Below are 23,304 nucleotides of genomic sequence, written 5' to 3'. Positions count from 1 at the left end.
CTTACACAGAACTCAGCATCCAGAAACACTGGTAACTGTCAGTGCTGATGGAGCGACCTTTTTTCATGAGTCAAAGAATGGTTTATACCAATTTACAGTCAGCATGATTTGACATAACTCTTGATTTTTTTTTGATTGAGTATTTCAACTACAGTCCATTCAGATTTTTTAATATAATGGTGAATGCTGTGATTCTACTCTTTCTTCAGAGTGGTGAGGCTGCAGGTGCTAATTACTAGGTCTAAAAATACATAAATTAGCTAACTTTCAGATCAGAAATGGCAGGGGAGGAGGGGGAAATGGAGTGGTAAAACAAGTATTAACTTTTCACACTAAATTGAATACTTCTTGATAATATGAAAGTCACAGAATACTGGTGTGCAGAGAAGGATAAACCAGCTCTAAGGTCTGAATTCTTACACCTCTGAAAATCAAGACATCCAGGACAACTTGTTTTACTTAACAGGGGGTACAGCAAATCTGATTCTGCAGCCTCTTCTTACATAAGAAAGGATTACTTATTTCACTAAAACATCTCATATATTAAAGTGAAGAAGGGTTGTGTAGACCTCCAGCTCTGTGTTTTTGAAAGATCAAAGTAGATCTGGACTTCATTGCTTTAGCCAAAATTTTTACACTGGCGAATGTGATTAACACAGATTTTATAGCAAGAGATTTTATTTCTCAGGATAAAGATTTATGTGTCAGACTGAGCTTCAGCAGATTTAATGGTCTTCTAGAGGGAGCTATGAAATTGAATTTCTAGAGGGAACTATGAAGTTGAATGGGTAGAAGATTCACTTACTTTATGGAAATTCTGCTTTTGAGATTCCTTTGGACAGCACAAGTGATGTTTATTTTTCTTCATGATACTTTTGTTTCCTTGTCCAGTGGCTACTATTTTGAGAAGTGTAAGTATGGATATTCTGTAGGACTTACAGCAAAGGACAGTTTAATGTTAAGGCATATTTTAATTCCATCACATAAGTCCTATAAGGCACATAGGTATTTACGTCCATTATGTTGATGTGTATTATAAAGCACACAGAGGTGAGATAAACAGTCCCCAAGTCTTACAGTGAATTGCTGAGAGAATCTCAAATACAGCTTGGGATCCTAATTCTCTAATGCCTGGTTTTGGTGCCTGTGCCAACAGCCACATCCTTTCTGGGCTCCAAGAGTCATCCTCTGTTGAATCTTACTTAAACTGCTGATGCAGCAGTTTGTCATAATATACTGGTCTATGACCAGAGCAGGCCTTTTTGCTGCTGCTTTGCTAGAGCAGAGAGGGTGCAGAAACTCATCTCAATGTACAGAAGAGCTGGCATAACTTTAGGGTCTTGTGTTGAGGGGGAAAGCTTTGTGAGCGTGTAATTTTATTACAAATCTTCTGTTGAGAAAAAGCTCTGTGGTTTTTGCAGCTGTGATCTGTGTTTGCAGAGTGCAATGTGCTTTGGGAAACAGTTACTGTACCTTGTCAGCTTGCATTGTGTTACAGCGTCCACAGCAAATTGTTCTGTTACTATCACTACATTGCAAAAAGTACCCTGAATCAAACTTTTGAAGGTGGTTTTTTTCCCCACTTATATTTAACATGGATTAATAAACAAGTGATTGTTTTGGCTGAAAATACAGCAGCAGGATTTGGGAAGAGATACAAAAACATCCAAGTAATTCCTAAATTCTGAAGACAAGTGTAGGCAAAATACTGACATAAAACCAAACCATTTTTCATTATATGGGAAGTTAGAGTATCACAGGATCAGCCATAGCTATTGTGCTACCTAATGGGAACTACAGACCATGAAATGCTTTCCTGGGAGGCCAGATCTGCTGAAGATATTGGTCAGCACAGAAATCACCTTAACTGCAACTTTTGGTAGAAATGCATGTTTAAATTACCTATAACCTACACTGCTCATTCTCCTTCTTCTTCAGTGATAGTTTGTCACCTTGCAGTTTCACTTAGATATGAATAACAGAGAGAAGTTAAGAGATGTACCTGGGGGTTGGAGGGACAAAATGCATAAATTCCTAGCCTGAGCATGGTAAATCTTGGGCACTAATGACAATAAAAACTTGAAATGCATATTGTAACATGATCTGTATCCCTTTAATGCTTCCAGAGGCTTGCAGACACGTAAAGACTATTCATGTTCATTTTACTGGTAAAAAACAGATATAATCAACCTCTGCTTAATGTTATAGTGTGAACATGTGGGTAGGCTGCAAAATTTAGCTGTTTTGTGTGTTTCTGAAAAATGTCTCAATATAAGGTAGACCTTTTTTCAGTGGAATTGTTTTATTCTAGAACTAGTTTTAGACGGAAACCAAATCTGCACTGTGTTGAACCTTATGGTCCCAGATCTCTGCCAAGTGTTTATTTATGGTGGATGTAAGTTCTGTACTCCATAAGAAGCTGTGGCCTGAACCTGAATTCACAAATTCTTCTGAAAACTGAAACTCACTGTAAATTTGAATAAAGATGTCAACAATTATTTTATGTTAAAAAAATATTGGCATCATGCTGCAGCTGCCCTGCCTGGTTGGATTTCTGTAAAACCCTGTACCCTGCTAAGAAGAGACATCTGAGAGTCCCACGATGTCACCGAGAGAGACATGGGAACCAGATGAGCAGGTCTTACCTGCGGTTTGACAGGGTGGTGTGCTGTTGAGAGTTTGCAGGTTTTTAGCATTCCCCACAAATTATATGGGCCACTCCAAAAACATAGCTTCAACTTCTTGTTTCATCCTGTTTCAACCAGCTGTTGGCAATCTGACATTTCTCAGTCAGAGCATGTTTTCCAGGTGAACAGTTCAGCTTCTTGATTACTTGCAGTGATTATTGTCTGTAAGACTGGTGCCAAGCAGGTTGTTGGGACATGAACCTGTGTTGTTCCCTTTTACTCTCTTCATCCTTGTCTGCAGCTATTCTGACAGCCTGAATCACAACTAACCTTTCATTAATACCCATGGCCATAGTTGTTTGTAAAGTAACATTTGTAGCTCCAGGATACTGAAAACTCTTCCTAGTGATAAACCTTGGAAAAGACTCTGAGAACAGAAGATTAAGCAGACCCAGGCTTCTCTGTAGGCATAGATTCAAATTCTCTGAAAATTGTGGAAAGCATGAAAGGAGAGGCTGCAATTGGGAATTTCTGATGCTGAGCAGTTTGCAAATCACACCACTGTATATCAGCAGTAGTACTGTGAATGAAATTAGTGGAGCTGGTTTCTGAATATGACAGTGCAAATGAGGGCAGTGTGTAGCTCATTTGAATTAACTTTCCATAAATAATTGATGTTTTTTAAAAAATCGCCAAGTTCTCATATAGGGGTTAAAAAAAATAGAATTGGTTTAGAAAAACATTCTGCAGCTCTCAGCACTTGGTGTGACCAGTCTGGTTTTTGCAGCTGTATTTATTTACTTTTATCATGATTGCACCTACAGGCAAAGGTATGATTGAGCCCGGCACTGTCCAGATGTGAAGCAGGGAGACAATCTTGCCTTGGGCAACTTGTAATCAGGCTGACAGAGAAATGGAGGTGCTGAAGCCCTTTGAAAACTTAGCTAGGACTGTAGGCGTGCTGAGCACATTTCAGATGGTTGGGTCTTCTTGCTGCTTTGTTTATGAATCCTAACATCAGTATTATTTCTGCATCCCAAACCACCACCTGGATTTATACAGTTAAAATTCAGAGAAATTTTGGTTATTACTTTCTGAAACATTTTGCTTTAGGATCCTTTGTAAAAACATACAATATGTTTTAGTATGAAAAGCAAATTATTTCACGGATCACGGAGGTCTGTTTGGAGGCAGTTTGGGAAGACTAGCCATCCACCTGGGTAATCTTTCTCCTTGAATGAGGCTTATTTTTTGTCTTGGTTTTGGGGAAGGTTTTTTGGTTTAGATTTTTTTTTTTTTGTTAATTTACCATCTTTGGTGTCTTTTAAGTCACACAGGCCCTTTTGTTTTCAGTCGCAATAAATGAGTTTAGCCTATTTCTCTAGAAACTTTTTCTTGTCTGCTTATTAATTCTCTCAAAGAAATGCCTGAGAGCAAGCTGATGAAGCAAGGTAGATTTGGCTGTGAGACACTGCCAGGCAAGAAAGTAAATAACCCTCTTCCCCCCCCCCCCTTTTTTTTCCCTGCCTGTCACTGAACTGTTTAACTTGCAATAAATTATCAAAAACTGTTAGTAAATTAGTATGCCAGCTGGGACAGGCTGTTGATTATTGTGTGATTTCTATTTACTTTTCTGGAGTGGGCTGCAGTCTCAGATGAGTGCTTCTTTCAGGAATCTCACTTGTAGAAATGACAAAAGGCCATTTTTTCTGGATATAGATTATACTAAGAATTTAATTAACTTTTAATTATGTGAAAGAGGCTCTCCCAGTGTTTCATTTTTTATGTCTCATCCTTTATGACCAGCTCACTCCACTCAGTTAGTCGTGTTGTATTATGGTGATTTGATGGTGCTTACAAGTTTTTAAGAGCATTATCTCAAATACAGTTGATATAAAAGACCATAAGTTTTTTTACTCTGTTTATCAGTGGCTAGCTATGGTCCAGAGCTGCATTGGATCAAAACATAAGAGGTGAAGGACAAGGTGTCCTTGATGGTTATATTGGAAAGGATTTTATAAATGTAAGAATTTAGACTGGGTCATGTGTACAGCTAATGCCAACAGGAAACATCAACAACAGCAACAACTCAAAACAAACAAACAAAACCAAACACAAACACAAAAAATGGCCACCAAAACCAAAAAGCAAATTTTGAGACCAATAATTCTAAGAAACAGACCACTGGAAGTGGTGTGGTCTGACATACAGTAAAGGGAAGACATTTATTACTCAGTCATTGGAAGTGGAAGTTTAAAGTGGCATTGAAATAATGTGTTGGGGTATTTTTAAGTAAGAATCCCTCCTGGTATTAATATGTACATTTTCCCATTACTAATTTCATTAATAAAATTGGAGGAGGGAGATCTGTAAGAAGAAGAGGTGCCTTTTTATTTAGTCCTAGAATTAATTTTGTTAATATGGGGCTACTTCCAATAGCTTCATATTTACTTCTAATATGCTCAAGACAATCTAGTGGCTTCTATGGTGTCTGGTACATTCTGCTAATGAAATCAAAATAGGAACAGTATGGATATTTTGGGGAACATGGCAGGGTTAGTTTTTTTCACTCTTTTCTTTGTTGAAATGCAATTGTTACTGCTAATCTATCTTCAATATTTTGTTACCATTCCTGAATTTGTCTGTTTTTTTAGTTCCTCTCTTTCCCTTTTAACACCACCTGCAAGCACATATGTATTTTTACTCCCAACTTGTTGATATTGAAGGGAAATGTAGAGAAACTGTGATATATGTAAAGTCTCAAAAGACATTCACATTACAGCCTCAAGAACCACTGCAAAATCTTGGAAGTGCCAAAGCAGTGGTAAGACCAATGTTTTGTTTGGATTCTGCTTCAGATGGCATCAGTCCCAGGGTCTGCAAAATGGTCAGTTTGCAGCGTTCCTGCTGACTGGGAACAGAATTGGCACTCCAAGACTAACTTCAGTCTCATGCTTTCAGAGCTCTGGGCAGCCACATGTCTTAGAAGGGAAGATAACAATATTGCCTAGATTTTCTTCTCCCATATCGGCCATAATTTGTAGCTGAATCTCTAGCATGTTCAGTGTTCTTGCCAAGAGAGAAATCTCCTGAAATCATCCTAGCTGCCTTCTGTGTCTCTAAAGACATTTCCAGGATCCAAGCTCTTCACCTTCTCATTTTCAGTAAAATATTATGTTTAAAACAAACAAACATACAAACAAACCCCTAATTTAATTACAGACTTTTAAGGAGGATTAAATGTCAATAAAAGAGAGAAAGGGGGTTGGTAGAAATGTTTGTGCATTCGTTAAATTTATTTTATATTAGTTTTTCAACTATTCATTAAAATGTACTGGAAAAGAGTCAAAACAACATTCTTGGGAACAAACATAGAAACAATAACACTTGCCCCTAAATTTTACCAATGTAGCAAATGAGCAAGAGAATGTTATTTCTATTTCTGACTTGGTCTGAGTGATGTGCAGCCTCTTCTCTCTCATATATATGAGAATATGTGCAGAATTGCCTAAGGTTTAATAATCACAGCATTCAACTGGGAAGAGGCCAGGACTTGTTCCTTCACCAACATGTAAGTGCTCTAACAACTGATCAACAAAGTCAGTCTCTCTGTCCCAATAAATATTTCCTATGTATGTGCATAAAGTGGAGCAGCTCCGGGGGGAATAACCTCTCCCCCTAATTCCTTCATGGGCCTTAGGAATCATGCTGGTAAATCTGATGTAAGTTTTCAGCAACACATTTCAGTTATGGCAAAATGATGCTTTTCAATAGAAAAAATGTTTTAGACTTCATCTTCCAAAAGCTCCAATCAACAGCAATCCCAAATACACCCAGAGAAAACGGGGACAATGAGTGGCAGGTATGTGCATTTACTAAAACCCTACCTCAGTAAAAATGGGCACTTTACAACTGCAAAAATCTAAGCCCTGATGGAGACAGGTTTATTATCTACAGTGCTGCTAGAATCAGGCACAGCAGTACTGTATGCTTCTGAATATAAAAGCTCTATTCTTCAGTGAAGTCCTTTTTCTATTAATGAGATTCACCCTAATGGGACCAAAAATTACTCTAAAAGACATTTCCTTTCTGCTTTTCAAGGGTTTTTTTCCAGTCCATTTGGACTGGATATCAAAGATAAGGGGAAATATTTCAATAGCAAGAGCTTTTATAATTAAGCTTTGTAGCCTACATAATGGAGATATGGCCAAATTCAAGTGAAAAATAATTACTGTTTTTCCAGCACTTGCCTTTGCTGCTGTGTCTCCCTTTTTTCTCTCTCTTCCATTTTTTCCTTCAAAACCACATCATCTGTTGTGACTTACATATGGAAGACTCTCTCAGTTCAACTCTTCCCCCTCATTTGTGTTTTCCCCTGTGGTCTAGGAGGGAAGAACTGTTCAATCTTAAACTATACCCAGACCTTTAAGGAGAGCACCTACACTTCTCAAAAGGAATTAGGTGCTTCCTGAAGGGAAGAACTCCAACACCTCACTTCCTAGTGCCAGCTACCCCTTTACATATGGAAATGGACAAATACAAAATACAGTGTGAGACACATCTGGAACACTTTGTAGTTGATGCTAAGATGGACATGATGTTTATTGTTTTCCAGTCTTCAGGAACTTGTCCCCAATGTGGAGCCTTTTAAAGCTCTCAGTGATTACAGTCAGCTGCTTCAGCAACTTTGGAGGTGGCCCATCTAGTGGCATGAACCTGTGTGTATTTACAAATATGTCTAGACTTCCCCCCCCCCACAATTCCCCTCTCCAAGTTTGGAAAACACTACTTATTTTTTATGACTTGTAGCAGAGTCATTAAGTACATTGATCTCCATAAGAAAAGCTCTATAAAACTGAGAGGAATAGAACTGCTTGAAGTTGATGCTTCAGCTGGTGTTAGGGATGTCTTGGGAATATTATGGAAAGGCCTTTGCACAAGTTTTCCTCTCCAATCCCCAAATACTCATCAAGTGTCATCACAGGCAAAGTGAGATTCACCAGAGTAAAGTTTTGAGAGGTCCCTTTTCTAGTTTTCCCAGAAAATTTTTATACAGCCTTATAATTGAGCTGGTATTCATAATAAAAGACCACAAACCTCAGCTTTAAAATGTTTATGACAGACAAGTGTTCACCTATTGCACAAGATGATGAGGTCCTGATCAATCCCATATGACTGATAATTTTAGCCACCACAACTGTCTTTCTTAACTTCGTGTTTTCTACCTATCCACTAATCACCATCCATGTAATTTCTCTTGGAGCTTAGTGCAGTTTTTGCTGTTGACAAATTAATGGCTGATGACTAGGAACTGTTTGACCTGTTTCTTCATTAACTTAGATCAAATCACATATGCAGTCATTTGTCATGCATCCGTTATCCTGTTTGGGAAGCATTGTTTTGTATTTTTGCTCTGTGATGTATTCGGGTAGAAAATATTTACAGGTCTGTTGGAGGTCTACAAAATAACTTCTTGAATTAGATTAGTCTGTGAATGTCCAAGCTAAAAAGATCAGTATATGCCTGTTTTGTCCAGCAAATACTAATATTTGTGGAGATACTGGTGAGAAACAGTGAAACTTGCCCAACTCTGCTGTGTAATTCAACTCCCTTTTTTTTCCCTGAGACACAGAAAATGTTCTTATTTTATGGGCAATATAAAACCAGGTTAGGGAACAATCCCCTGCTGTGACAAGAATTGGCACTATTTCTTCCCCAGTGCTGTCCCTCTCAAACTGCTGATTTAGAACATGCTGGAAAAGACTGTCTGATTCAGTTCTTGGTATACCGGACTGCATAGTTTTAAACTAAACCATTTGAATATGTGAAGATATCAATATGGTGATCATCCCTCAGAGCATCTCAACATTAACTTTTGGTCACTTTAGATGTAGGCCTGTACAAAGGGTACATTAAATGATCACTTTTGCTGAAGAATTAGCAATAGCCAGGCTAACACTGAACTTTGCAGGAAGACCAAAGGGCTCTTCTGTTTTTACTTGAGACAGAAACCCCCCAAAAATGTAGTATCTGCAACAAATAGTATTAGATTTCTTTATGTCAACGTTAGGTACCTAATAAAGCTTCTATTCTTCTCAGTGCAAGTTCAACCTGTGCTAAGAGATCCACTGTGTATATTAAAGGTATTACTTATTAATGACTACTTGCTCATAACAGTACCAATGTATTTTGCAGAAGATAAACAATGCAAGATAGGTGCAAATTAGTAGGTATTTGCAAGATGCAAATATCTTAACTCTGCAAGATAGGTGCAAATACCACTAGAAAAATTATTAAAGAAAGGACCATCTATGAAGATGTTGAATTCTGTTTCTCCTCTCCCTCTGCTGCGACCTTTGGCATGTTCACACCTTGCTCAGTATATTGCAGAAATGCCAGATCCACTTAGTGTGTGCCAGTTGTTTAGAATTCTCAGGCTGGTGACACAAGTTACTACTCTGAAATGTTTTTGAGGAGAACATTTCTCATGAAAATTTGGCCTGCCATGCTAGTCAAGTGGCAACAATTTTTTTGGTTCTAGCAGGTTGTAGGTGGATGAGATTTGTTCCTGTGGAGGAAGAGGTAATGATCAGCTTGCATAACCTACCTTTCTCTAAATAAGGAAGAAGAACTGAGCTGTAATTGGTATCCCCTAGAGAGCTGGCATCATCAGCACCTTTGAGGTGTTCAGTTCAAGAGACTTGGCAGATTTAGATACATACAGATTGCCAACAAATGCAACAGGGCAGGATTTTCAGTCTGTTCATCAACATCTGTCAGAACTTCTGTAGGTGTTTCTCTGTGGGCATTCATTATTACGATATGTAACCACTCTTAAACTTGTTTTCATTGTAGTGAATGCCCTAAAAGAAAACCAACTGTTCCAAAACTATTTTCTTTCATAATCAGATTATATTATTTCAGGCTTGCCTACTTGCGATGTGAGCCAATTGTTCTCTGTCCAGTTGCTCTGAACACATTTTTCTGCTAAGGTACTAACTCTGATGTTCATTCCCTCTTCAGTATTTCTCACATGTTGCCATCTGCTCCAGTTGCTAGCCAGCTTATTTTGAGATCCTGACCTCGAAATATTCACTCTACATCCTGAAGTGCCTAATAAGTTGCTGGTAGTAGATAAAAAATATTACAGCTTCAGTTGTGATATTCCAAATGATTAATGAGCTGACCACAACACAAGGGAGATGAAACTGTAATACATGCTTTCCATTATCTGCACCAGGATTTCTTCAGATGGCCTCTGACTGTGTCCTGAGATTACATGATTACTGTAGTGAAAATTTCCCAGGAGTCATCCTTAACATTCTCTTTTTCCCTTCTCTTATGGTGGTTCTCTTAGAGACCACTTACTGTTTCAAAATACTTCTGTGTGACAGCTTGAAAGAGGCTCATCAAAAGAAAGTAAGAACTCTAGAGGAAGTTGTGAATATTTACCATGAAAAGTAAAATACTGTTCTGGCATGTATGTACATGTTCTGTACATGTATTTCTATACATATTCAACACAATTCAGTTGCACATAAAAGCTGACTTATTAAATTGTCTAATAACTAATATTTGTTGAGGAGTGATTTTGTGTTAAATTGACTAATAACTAATATTTGTTGAGGAGTGATTTTGTATTGCAACTTCTAGGGAAGATCTTCAAGATTATGCTGCTATCTGGATGGCATTTTATTTTGCTCTCTGCTTGGAATAATCTTGGATTGATTCTTTAGATATTGTTTCTTACCACTCTGAGATTAAACTTACCACTCTGTATTAAACTCTTTAGCTTTGCCACTCGTGAGTTATCAGGTCTTTCATACCATCCAAGATAAAAATCATAACCCTTGGCAGTTCACCTTGTGTGTTTTATGAATGCTGCCTGAGAAGCAACATCTCATTTACAAATGGGATCAGGAGCTTTAGTAATTTCTGTATCAACCAAGTATATCTAATAACACATAAACAACATAAATTGTAAAACCAAGAAATACAGATGAGTTATTTAATCTGAAAAATGTTGAGGGTGTGACTGCAGTGCTGTGAATCTCTGTGAATACTGCCCTGAGATTGGCCTTACTGGCACAAACAATATTTTCTTTCAACACACATGTGGGAATGCAGGTTTATGTGATGGTGTCACCGGGAGTTTGGTGATACCCTGTGCCCAGCAGCCTTGTCTCCACGTTAGCTAAGAACCTTCATCTAGACATTAGCACTGCATGTTCTTAATGGCTTTAAGCTGAAGGAGGGTAGATTTAGTTTAAGTATTAGGAAGAAATTCTTTACTGTGAAGATGGTGAGGTGCTGGAAAAGCTGTTGTTCAGAGAAGTTGTTGATGACCCATCCCTGGAAGTGTTCTATGAAATTATTTGACCTCAGTGGGAATGAACTCGTAAGTTCATATCATTAAGGTTTTTGCTGGAGTGCGACCAGCATTCTTTAGGATTATATCCCCATAACTGAGTCCTCTATGTCCAGAGTTCAGCTTACTACAGGTGGCTGAGGAGGTTTAGGTTCTTCCTGGGCATGCTTGGCTTCCCAGCACATGTCTACTGTGTGCTTAAATGAAAAGTTTCTATATTTTGATTTCTTACTCTGCCCAAAAGAAGTTTCTTCCTTCGAGGTCAGTATAGAATGCTGAGGAATATGAGATGCCTTGCTTTCCAAACTTATGTAGGATTATAAAATTAAAAAATAGTGTCTCTCACACCATTTACTGCAAAAATCTCCTGTAGCAAGTCAGATGTTGTGAATCTAAAAATTCATTCATCATGGATATTTGCCTTTTCATTTTTTCCTTTTTTAATACTAGCAAAACAGAAAGGAAAATAAAACCTACAGTTAAAATTAAGACCAGTTGCTGAAGCTGAAAGAGATATCACAATTGTAATATGTTAGAAGATTGCCTTGTTTTAGAGAAAGTGCTGATTAAGATCAAATTTGTCTTGAGTTTAAATTTTGATTAGACCTAAACTGAGGGGAGGAGGGTTTTATTTCAGACACTGGAAATGATGCATGTTAATATCTTCTGTTTATTGCCACTTGAAATTGCAGCATAGCTTTGAATTGCTGCCAAATCTACAGTTAAGATTCCCAAGTAATCACTATGATTATTCCAAGTCTTCATGGTAACAGTGGAAGAAGTCTGATACGCAAAGTGCTGTAGCCTAAGCCATCAGAATCTTTTCATCCTTTGGGCCTCAGATTATGATTCCACTCATAGCAAGAATGGTTAGACATGCACATTGGCCAATCAGTCCTGAAAGGGAGATTACATAAATGGATTTAATTATGTTATTTTCAGATTTATTTGGTTTTTCTATTAACTCCTGCCTCCCTAACTTTTCCTGAAATGAGGAAAAGCATGACTTTTCTTTAGCTTTGGAATGGTTTAATTGATGTGTTGGCATAAGGGAATATTCTTTGTTTTTATTAGATTTTTTTTTTGCTTTCCTCCTTGTTCATCTATTACAAATACTATTTTTACTCCTTTTCATTACAATTCATCGTGTTGTTTATCTCCTTGAAATATTTTTTCACCTGTGCTTAACTTGTGGGAGTTGTAGATTTACATCTGCTGTGAATGTATACACGTGTAAATGTTTCATATTTAACTGATGGGAGATTAAGTAGTGAGGTCAGAGATAAACAGCATAATATAAAATTTACAATTTACTAAAAAATATTAGGAGAGTCTCACAGGGGGACAGATTATATGTAAAAAGTTGTTTAAAATAAACTTAACTGAAATTTAGCTGTGCTTAAAATCTGTTCTGATTTTTGAATACACAGTTTTTCAGGGAAGTAGTTGTTTATTTTGAGTTAAAACCCTCAGCAATCACTGCTAGTTGGCTCTCCTGATAGTATGTCCCAGTTGCATCCCTTCATCAGTTGCTTGCAGGAAGGTTTTGCTACTTGTTCCACTTACAAAGTAAATAAAACTTGATATGGAAAGCATTTAATGTGGGTACAATATTTACTCTGGAGCATTTTCCTAAATAAGTAGTGTTAGCCAGCAGGCAAGTCTGAGCGCCCGGTGTGTTAGCTGTGGGAAGGAAATCTGTATGCCTGATACATAATGATCAGTTTAAACTATTGGAATATAAATCAGAACACTGTGTGAAATTGAAAAATATTTCATTAAATGAATTATGATGTGTGTGTGAATAAAAGAATAGTTAGTGACCCTGGCATATATGCTTAGAAGTCTACAATCTTTAGGCTATTTTTCTTCTGATAGTTTTAACTTCAAAAGGCATATAATATTTTTTGAGGGACAGCATTAGCAAATATCACAGTGTGTTTGCATTTCATTATAGCTAGCATTTTTCTTTTGACTTTAGTTTCTAAAATTATGTTCTCTACAAGATGCTGTTGGATCTACATTATGAAATTTAGACATGCCTATATTTAAGCCTCATTAACAGTGAAAACCACTCCCAATTTTATGAATCTCATTCCTTTATTATTTGGAAGCCAATATTTTGGTATATTTGCAAGTGTAAGATTTATAGGATCAGGGAAAAAAACCAAACAAAAACAAAACAAAAAAAAAGAAAAACCAAAAAACCAAGACAATAGCACTGTAGTCCAGAGATTACTGCTCTGTACAAGTGCAGTTTGTGTCTTTTCTGGAATCTATTCCATACTGATTTGTTGTCTTGTACACTTTTTAAAAATATTAACAGAACATAATGAGTATAATGGTATTTACAGAAAGTGTTATTTGCACTAAAAGACTGTGTCCAAAGGTACAAAGCTTCCCATATGGAATTACTACCGTACTGCTTCTAGTGATACAACATTGAAGAGCTTGTACATGCTGCAACCTAAGCATGGAGCTCAGGACCAGCTTTGTGCCAGCATTCAGATACGAGGACATGCCTGGACACAAGGCTCATCAGGAATTGTGGAGCTCACATTGCAACCTTGCTTGTGGACAGAACCTGATCCTTCTGTCTGTGTTCTGGTCATGAACCAACAGGAGTGAGCATTATGTAGCTCTCTCAGCAGGTGGATAGATTGGATTTATCTATTTCCAGGTAAAATAGATATTTTGAGCCTGAGTTGCAGACGGGAATCTGGCAAGGAAAGTACAAATCTCCATGCTGGGCACTCCAGCTTCCTCACTCCACCTTGTGATGCAAGCAAAGGGACAGGGCAGCACATCACAGCCACATTCCATTTCAGGTTGATGCCATACCCTCTGCAGAAAACCTACTGAGTGTGTTACAAGAATCTTTGAATGTTGTATCGAGGCCACCAGCAGCTGCTGGTGGACTGTAGATAGTAATAAATTGAACAGACCCTGTTTGAAGCACTTCCCAAGAGACAGGAAGCCATTGGATACAGTAGGAATAAGAGATGGCATTTGTGAAGGTGTCATTTACAGAGGCTTAAAAATGTTAGTTTCCTGTTCCTGCTCTTGGGTAAATTATATCATTAAAAAATTCAAGATTATAGCAACATGATGGGTTATTATTTTGCTCTTCTTAGTGACCTAGTCACACAGCTGATGGAATTAGATTTGGCTTAATATATGCTTTAGTGTGAGATTTCAGCAGTGGACCATGAACTCTGAAGTATGTGCAATACTCTCTCTTGTTCAACAATGTACTTCAATATGTTCCCCATTTGAGGTATACAAAAGCCCTTCAGAAATTAGTGAAACTGTGTATGTGCTTCAAGTACAAGTGCACACGCTTAAGTAACCTGTCAAATTGGAGCATCTACAAATGTTGTATATATAGTTTTTCCCCCAAGACCAATTGTAGTAAAAGCTTATACAGCTGTCATATCTGCATAATTCATTTGAAATTTCAAAATTTTAACTTCAGCTTTCATCCAAGAGACTTCATAAAAATTATACTGTTTTTTCTAATCTCTTTCCTTCTCTGTATTCACAGTATTGTAATTCTGTTTGCATAACTCATTGCTATTTATCTCTGTAAGCAATTTACAGTCATTATATCACAGTGATCAGTATTCTGTGGTGTTTTCTGCAACATTTGCTGAATATTCTAAATGCATTTTGATTTCAGGATTTTTTTTTTTAATTGTTTTTGTAGTGTGAGCTAGAGAGAGCCCAGCTGGACTGTGAAAATTCATTTTGTTCGCAGGCTATCAGTTGATAAAGGCACATTTTTGAATGCCAAGTGGACCTGTTTGATCTGGAAAGACAGTCATAAATGGATCCTCATATTAGCAGTTTTAGAACCATGCTATAACATGCTGACTGACTCCAAAAGGTGAAAAGGTTGAAAAGAGTCAAGTTCTGACTGAATTATGTGGGGAGAACTTTGTTGTTGAAAGCTTGACATGAAGGTCACATAAGGACACAACTCAAGATATTACTTTGTTTGAGTCAAGACATAATTTGGACCTGAGAAAGAAATGCAAATAATTTATTGGCATATTTTTCTGCATCGAAGTGAATTGCCTTTTAATCCGAAATATGTCAGCAAGAGGAGAATGGTGAAGGAGTGGAGAGATATTATTAACTAGTTCTTTCTCCTGAGTCATTCACCTAATATAATTATGGCAATGATTATTTTTACATTTAGTAGCCTCACTAGACAAAGAGGTGTATTTATACAGACATGTTAAAATGAGTCATTACTAGCTGGGGTTTTTTTTGTAAATCTGGAGATTTTCTCATGTGGCCTCATGAACCTTTCAAAAGCACCAAAATCCAAGGCATTCATTCTGAGTAGAGATGAGGAGCATGATCAATTTGGTGTAATTTGCCAGAGAAGTTATAGAATTTAACATTCATAGATTTGGTCAGGCAAGATTAATAAGATCTTGCAGTCCTTAACTCTTAGATACTTTTGAGTTTCTTGTCCACAGAATTTTGGTAGCTAAGGTATGTACAAAATGTGACATTTACACAAGAAAAATAGGGCTGTGTTTTCTGTTATAGAATGTATAATAATGTATTCAGAATGTCTTCTGAATGTATGTTGTTGGTTTTGTCTTTTAGATAATTCTTGTAAGTTCTTCCCACAATGACCATGACCAAAGCCTTTTCATAAGCACAGATGAAGGAGCCACTTTCCAGAAACAACCCATTACTTTCTTTGTGGAAACCCTCCTTTTTCACCCAAAAGAAGAAGATAAAATACTTGCTTACACCAAGGAAGGCAAGGTAAAGCTTGAAGATACAGCATTTGTTTGAAATACAAGAGTTTCTTTGTTAAGAAGACACAAAAACTTTTGATATGCTGATTGGTGTTGGGTTTTATGAAACACCAGTTGCCCAGAAGGGAATCATGTAGTGGTTTTGAGCTTTATTTAAATATTAATTATTTTCATGTCCAAATCTTTGTTTTTATGGTAATTTCAATCCTGGCATTTTCAGTTGATATGGATATTGGGAATATTTACCCTCCTGCATAATATAGTTAAATAATACTTCTGAAATGTGCTCCTCCCTAGAAAGTGAGCATAAAAAATTTATGGTATAGTAGAAAGTTAATGAAGCTGAAATAGTGCCTCCAAAGGCTCTTCATGCCATGTAAAATAAAGTCATACAAAATAAACTGCATACTCGTACAGCACAATAGGATTTGGGGAATCAGTAGAAATGTAGACTAATTGTCTCTCTTATGATGTGTTTATACCACTGTCAGATTCAGGAGTTGTTTGTGTTCGTAAATTTTGAACTGTTTTCAGATTTCTTTTGGTTAAATTGTAAAGTCATTTTTCTGGATGGGTTGGGCTAAGCACTGGGGGTTGTGTAGCTCATCTCATCTCCTTTTCACGGTGCCAAAACTGCAGCTGCAAACTCACTGTAATTCTGGTCCTGGTAGTGGTCTTGACTCACCTCCATCATTACTCCTGTTTTAAAGTGGTCAGACCTCACAGAAGGTGTATATTTAAGTGATGACATTAGTCAGAGAAATTTGCATATGCTGCAGCCAAATACTGCACTGATTCCCGTGGTGTTAGATCATCCTTTGGGATGTTTCCTGGGATATAAGTTAATAGCTGATCCCAAACCAATTCATATTTACAGGCATTTGCAAATAATAATAGAACTAGAATAAAAAACAGAACAAACCAAACTAAGTCATAGATGATGCTAAATATTTTACTTAGCTTCAATTTGGTATTGTAACACAATTACAAATAACTTAAATGCATATTATGTAAATAAAATACTTCAGGGAAGCCTGAAGTCATAGAAAGTCTATGTTATGAAAACCTCTTTTTCAATTTGGCTTTTTTTTCCTTATGGTAGATATAATTACTGAACTCTACATGTTACAGATTGGCAGAACACTGAAGTATAAGAGTCTGAAGTCTATTGAAAAGCTAACCAGCCCAGAAGTGGCTGGAAGTATTTGTCAGAAGAGAGAAGGTGGCAGAAATACAAAATGAAGCATTTGGTTTGTGTTTTGATGAATTAAGCATGTTAGGGAGATTGTTGGGCATTTTAGGCTTGGATAGCCTTCTGAAAGGAGTGATACTGTTGTTTTCTGTGCTTAAATGTGACTGGACAAAAAACCCCTACAAAATATTCAACAAAAAATTACTCTGCAGGAATAGCAGGAAGAGTTAGGTAATCTGATGGGCTTTTCTCAGGCTTTCAATATGACACTAAAAGGAGTCAACCACGAAGACTTACTTAACAACTCCTACATCATTACCTAAGATGTGTATGAATGAAGGATGCCTTTGACTGTAACTGGGTCAGTAAACTGCTTACATTTTGTATAAAATCTGATATACTTGGCCTAGAAGGGAGAGGAAGATAAAATGATGTTGGCATAGAAGGAGTTGAAAATCAGAATTGCCACTTGACACAAGAAAAGGTCACTGTGCTAAAATCAATGATCTTGAGAGATAGTGTTGATCTGAAGTTGCCCTGAGGAGACAAATGTACTCTAGATTTTTGAGCTGAGTAACTTTACCTTTCCTAAAAGAAAAGTAGTATCAGAATGTAACACAATCTAAAACTCAGGAGAAACCATTATCTTCTGTTACTCAAATGATTTCTTACAAAGGCACTTTGGAGACTACAAGGAATACTGTACTAAGTCTTTCATAAATAGCAATCAGCAAGGCTTCTTTGTCTACTGCAGCATCACAACCTTTTTCACAACTTTTGATTCCATTTAGGGCTTATTTCATAGTGCAAAATATACATTGTTCATTCATTCAGAACCCTAGATTCTGTTTAAATAGAGCTCTAGCCTCTAGCTGACACTATAAATTAATGCTAATCCAGTCAATGTTGTTGGATTAATCCATTTACTGCCTCAAATCTATATACTCTTTTTCTGGCTACTCCTCAGTTATAATGAAGAACAATCAGTTGTTTGCTGAGTGTACATAAATGTTTGTAGATTTTTTTTAAACCTCGTCAGGGATGCTGTAGATTTTTATTGTTCATTTGGAAGCTGAAAGGATGAAAAAATGGCAGAACATAAAAGTATTTCCAATTTTTTTTTTTATGTGATTCCTCACACTTATTACATGGTTGGTAATAAACAGAATTACAAGATCTATTAGATGTGTTTGCTGAAGCCAAAGATTTTAGCTGTCCACTGATATAACTATTTTCACCCTGTATCTGATCTCATTTAGTAGTTTTATCATATGTCCCTGTGGAAAAACAGAACACATGGGTCACTTTTTTTTACTATAGATAGTTCAATATGCACATAAGTTAGTTACATGTTATTTTTTTATTTATTTCAAATACTGTGTCAGTTAAAATTTTGTTTGAATATGACTTATTAGTCCTACTTCTCTCTCCCTCACAGTAAGATTACCAGAGTTTCCCCTGCAGTAAGCCAAACTGTTCATTCATAAACTCCCAGACTTTGATCTTAAATGTGTGTGTAAGGAGGTAGTTTGGGTTTGGGGGGTGGGAGGAATGTATGTTAGATTTAGTATTTTTTGACCCCTACTATACAGGCAACTGTTCTAAAGGCAAGAATCTTCTTTCATTTTCTTCTGAAATTCATTGATGACAAAACTATATCTCTTTGTTCACGTGCCAGTGTTGTCCTTTATCCTAAATAACACTTTACCCTCTTGCCAGGAACCTCTGAATTCTTGGCTTTCTTTGCAGCTTAGACACCAGGGTTAGGGTAGCACATTAAGTGATTATCTCTCCCAGATTTAAGCAGTCTGCTGAGGCAGGTAACTGGATGAGCGGGGACCTTTTAGAAAGATGGTATAACCAATGGTTATCTTTTCTGTATTGCCTGTGGTGACAAATGTTTGAAGAGGTAAGCAGCTTAGGTTCTTCATCCTGCACGGTCTAGCCCATTCAAAGCCTACATTTGTACCTCCCAGGAGGTTGCTCAGAGGAATATGCTATAAAATACCCTGGTTACATCAAATCCTAACCCACATGATAAAGCTAATATGAGAAACGTAGGCAAATCAGGAGCCTGGCAGCCCCATCATTTAGCTCTGAAGATGAAGAGTTCTTGGTCCTTGATCATTTCCCTGTGCACTGACTGGGTCAATGCTAAAGTAAGCAATCTGAATCTTCATTGTAGTTTCCTACTCTTAACTGTGGTCTACCAGCTGTAATTGAGTGCGGAATGGAAGAAAGCCATTGAAAATGCAGAAATACTCTTTTATCTCTGGGAAATACTCTTTTCTCTCTAGTTTGATCTTCAGTAAATTTATCCATAGAGTTTGTACTAAGTTACCTCAACCTTTTTCTTTATATATGTTAATATTGCTGGTTTTCTGTAGTAGAACATAATACATAACAGTGGGGTTTTTTTAATCTCTTGTCATTGAACCTGTCATTTTAAAACAAAAGCATTCCTTACTAGTCCTTATAAGACACTTTCCCCCAGAACAATCAGTGTCTGAACTGGTGACTTATTCCCACACCAGAGGAGTTTTACTTGCCTTTTTTTCCTTATTAGAGATATCAAGAGAAAACCCATCTTATGTAAATTGGATCAAATAAGAAATGCATGCAGACAGCGGGGGGCTTTAAATCTATCTCATTAGAAGTCTGATAGAAGCTTCCTATTTTAACTAGAGGAAACATAATGAAGGCAAATGCTAAAGGAGAGTGATTTTTTAATAGCTATTTTATATCCCGCTTTAATCTGGGGGAAAACAACTTTCATCTGCACTCTATATCCATCGATATCATTAGCATTTGTTTTCTTACCAGAGGTGAATTATTCATATGGAAGATGGAACTGGAGTCCTCCCTGTCCAGGCCATCTTCTACCTCTCTGCTGAGGGAACACTTCTCATGGGCCACAAATTGGTATCCATGAAACAATCCCTTACGTACATCTCTCCTCATCAAATATCCTAAGCATTTCTCTAATATCTTTTGGTCCTATTTTAGCAGAGTTTTAAATCCGTTGACTTCCTGACTTAATATTTTTGATGACATAAATGGAACATTTTTTCTTTTTTGGTCAATGAATGGGAAGAGAAGTACCCTTCTACCATCCTTCTTGAGTAACAATGATGATGTAAAAAAGAATTTGACCACAGCTGAACTGTTAATTATTTTTGTGGTAAATAAGAAGACATTGTCACGGAGTTTTTTTAAATTATAGATTATATTTCAAAGCATTTTCTCCATGAAAGGTTGTTACTCTGAAAAATATTGTACAGAGTTCCTGGTAATGTTTTTGTTGTTTTTGTTTTTGGTGGTTTTTTGTTTGTTTTGGTTTGTTTTTTTTTTTAATTGGTGTACAATCTTTCATTTAATAGTGACATAGGACCTGTCTTTGAAGATGTATATTAGCAGTTTCCTATCATCTCATTTTTTTCTTTTTTTCCCTTTTTTTAGGTCTATGTATCTACTGACTTGGGCAAAAAATGGATCCTTCTGCAGGAACGAGTTTCTAAAGATCATATTTTTTGGTAAGAAGTCTGTTATTTTTCAAATAATAAAATGAAGATCAAAAGTATTTCATTCTAATCAAGAAAGATGTTTCCAGAGATACTGGTGGGATAGTAGGAACCCTGGCATCTTTTGCAGATTATGTTGGTGTTTCTGTGTTCTCCATTGCAAATTCATACCAATGATCATACCAGATATCATCACATGGAAGGGTTATAGGTCTGGATCTATGGAGACCGAGATGTAAAGAAAGCTGCAATATTGAATGAAACTGCTCTGCATTTACTGGTGAAATGGATCTTTAGAAAGGAGAGCAGTCTTTTTGCAGAGAAAAATCTATAACATTTTTTTAAGAGAGATTGGATCATATGTATTAACTGGAGTCATATAAACTTGCACTAATAAGGAAACTGGTGAAAAATATTTGTCCTTTATTGAGGACACATATATCAAATTATTTCATTTTCAGCTTAAATATTGTGCAGTCTCCCTAAATGTTTAAGAAGTGATTTAAACAGGTTGACAAAATGTTTGAAAAGTAAGTCAATGCCCTTTTTTAACAAATGAAATTAGTTTGAAAAGTCTATAGTTTCTCTTACACCAAAATTAAACTTTTGATAGTGTTTTAATTAGTTTACTTTTAAAATTGGTCCATCTCACACTCAATTGCCCCTTTCACATTTTACTTCATTGCGTAAGTATGTATTTTTTATTACAAGAATGAGTTATAATCTGCTAGACACTTGCATTCCCTAAATGACTTATTTTAGTTCAGGTCTCTTAAGTACCATGTGAAAGAGTAAAATAATCATTAAGGAGTAACACCATGGGTCATGTCCACCTTATAACCAATTTTTCCCTAGCAAGATTATATAGGATGTAAATCACGAGGGCATGTGGTTATCTGTCTTTAATAATTTCATTTTATAAATGCATTAAGTCTTAAAACAAATAAAGTCATTAATAGGTAGAAATAAAAGTGGAAGCCTCTCTCTCACAGGCTTGTTTAATGGTGTTTTTCTTACCTGACACTTAGCATACTTAAATTATGAAAAATATAGCAAACCATTGAAATATGTGTCAGTTTTTCTCCAACTCAAATAATCTGTCATTGTTCTCTGTATCTAAGGATTAAACCCAGAAAGTGCATGTTTAATTAGAAGTCTATATTTTGCTGTTTCAGAATCCTTATGTTTCCTTATATCACTCAGATACAATCAGGAAAGTGTCCTGGATCTTTGATAGGAATAATTCCAATGTAGTACTTCAAAGTTGTGGTTATTCATAAATGTCACATTCTTCACAGATAGGAATAATAAATTCTAAGAGTCTGTACATTTATAGGCATTAGATATATTTTCTAGGGGGTTGTTTTCCTCTTTTATATGTATAGACCATACTCATTTCTCTCATGTACATCTCATGATAAATGAGGGCATGTCTCTTGCTGATACGGGCTGGTTGTGCCAAGAACATTTGACTGGGCAGATCCTTAGCAGATGTTTTTTCTTTGATTTCAATTAAGCTTTACCACTCAGGTCAATAATATAGCCTAAAATTTTTATTCCAGCCTGGTAACTACAGATATTATCAGTCATAATATTTTCACGTGTTTTGTAAAAACAATTTTTTTCCTGTGCTTGCAGAAACAGCCAAATCTTCATGCGCTTCATGAAAAAACTTTTTTTTTACTCCATGAAAATATTAATACAATTAATTTAATGGAATATGATATGTATCTGTATTAAGGGGAGGTCAGTAGAGACAGAGTATTTGAAATATTTACGTTCAGATCTTATACTGTAGGTTTATAAGTAATGTATTAATATCATCTTCTGGGGTTTATTTGCTTTTCAATTGTTCTCAATCATTTCTTAAACAGCTTTGCAGATTTAATATGTGGAATTTGATTTTTCATGGTAGTGGAACTAATGAAAATATTATTGGTATCAATGGAAAGTGTATTATACTATCTCTAGAAGCACAGAATATTTGCTTCCTATCTGTGATGCAGCGTGCTCTTTTCTAGCAGCATCCTAGCTGTTTTCCCTATTTGTTTCATTTATTCTTTTGGAAAAGGAAGTTGACTAATCCTTCATAGGAGTTTGCCTTCTCTTCGCATCTTAGAAGGCAAAGCAGGCTTCCCAGAGAGGTGGTTGATGCCCCAAGCCTGTTCAACAGGCATTTGGACAACGCCATTAACAACATGCTTTAACTTTTGATCAGTGCTGAATAGGTCAGGTAGTGGGACTAGATGGTTGTTGTAGGTGCCTTCCAACTGAAAAAGTTTATTCTATTCTAAAAACAAAAGTGCTATAAGGCAAAAGCATGAAAGGCAGATTTGCAACTAATGATAAAATAAGATATTAAGTAGCACTGTGATTAAAAAAAAGAATGTTTTTGTGTCAATGTTTAGAATATATATCTTTTATATCTGTGTAAATATTAATTAGGAAGATTAAAATCCCCCCCTTTTTTAACATTGAATGTTTTAATGTTATTTTTTCAATTTTGAGAAGATTCTTTTTCTGTATAATTAAGAAACTTTGATTGCTGTGGCCAGTTTTACTTCAGCATACGAACTCCACTGGCCCCAGTGTGACAATTTCTGTTTAAGGGATGTTATAATACCCATCATTTATAAATACCTTTTCCAGTTCTTGATGCATTTTTAGGAGGGAATGCAAAGAGATATGACCTATTCCAGCCAAACATTAAACACCCACCTATCACATGGTATATAACTGGGTTTGTATACGAAACCCATTTTTAAAACGGAGTGGTTATTATGTGGAAGAAGAAAGAGTAGTGCAGTTTGGCATTCCT

At 36.3% G+C, this 23,304-nt stretch overlaps 1 protein-coding gene across 1 annotated transcript in view; it reads left to right on the top strand.

Moving 5' to 3' along the window:
• The window catches only part of SORCS2 (sortilin related VPS10 domain containing receptor 2), a 543,833-nt gene that overhangs the window by 419,861 nt on the left and 100,668 nt on the right, over positions 1–23,304 (top strand). The window contains 2 exon segments of the mRNA XM_027642785.1: positions 15,616–15,780; positions 20,425–20,498. Of these exon segments, the coding sequence (XP_027498586.1) occupies positions 15,616–15,780; positions 20,425–20,498 (239 nt within the window).

This window comes from Corapipo altera, unplaced genomic scaffold (assembly GCF_003945725.1).
Source record: "Corapipo altera isolate COAL_440 unplaced genomic scaffold, ASM394572v1 22, whole genome shotgun sequence".
NCBI lineage: Eukaryota > Metazoa > Chordata > Aves > Passeriformes > Pipridae > Corapipo > Corapipo altera.
This window is presented reverse-complemented; position numbering and strand designations above follow the sequence as displayed.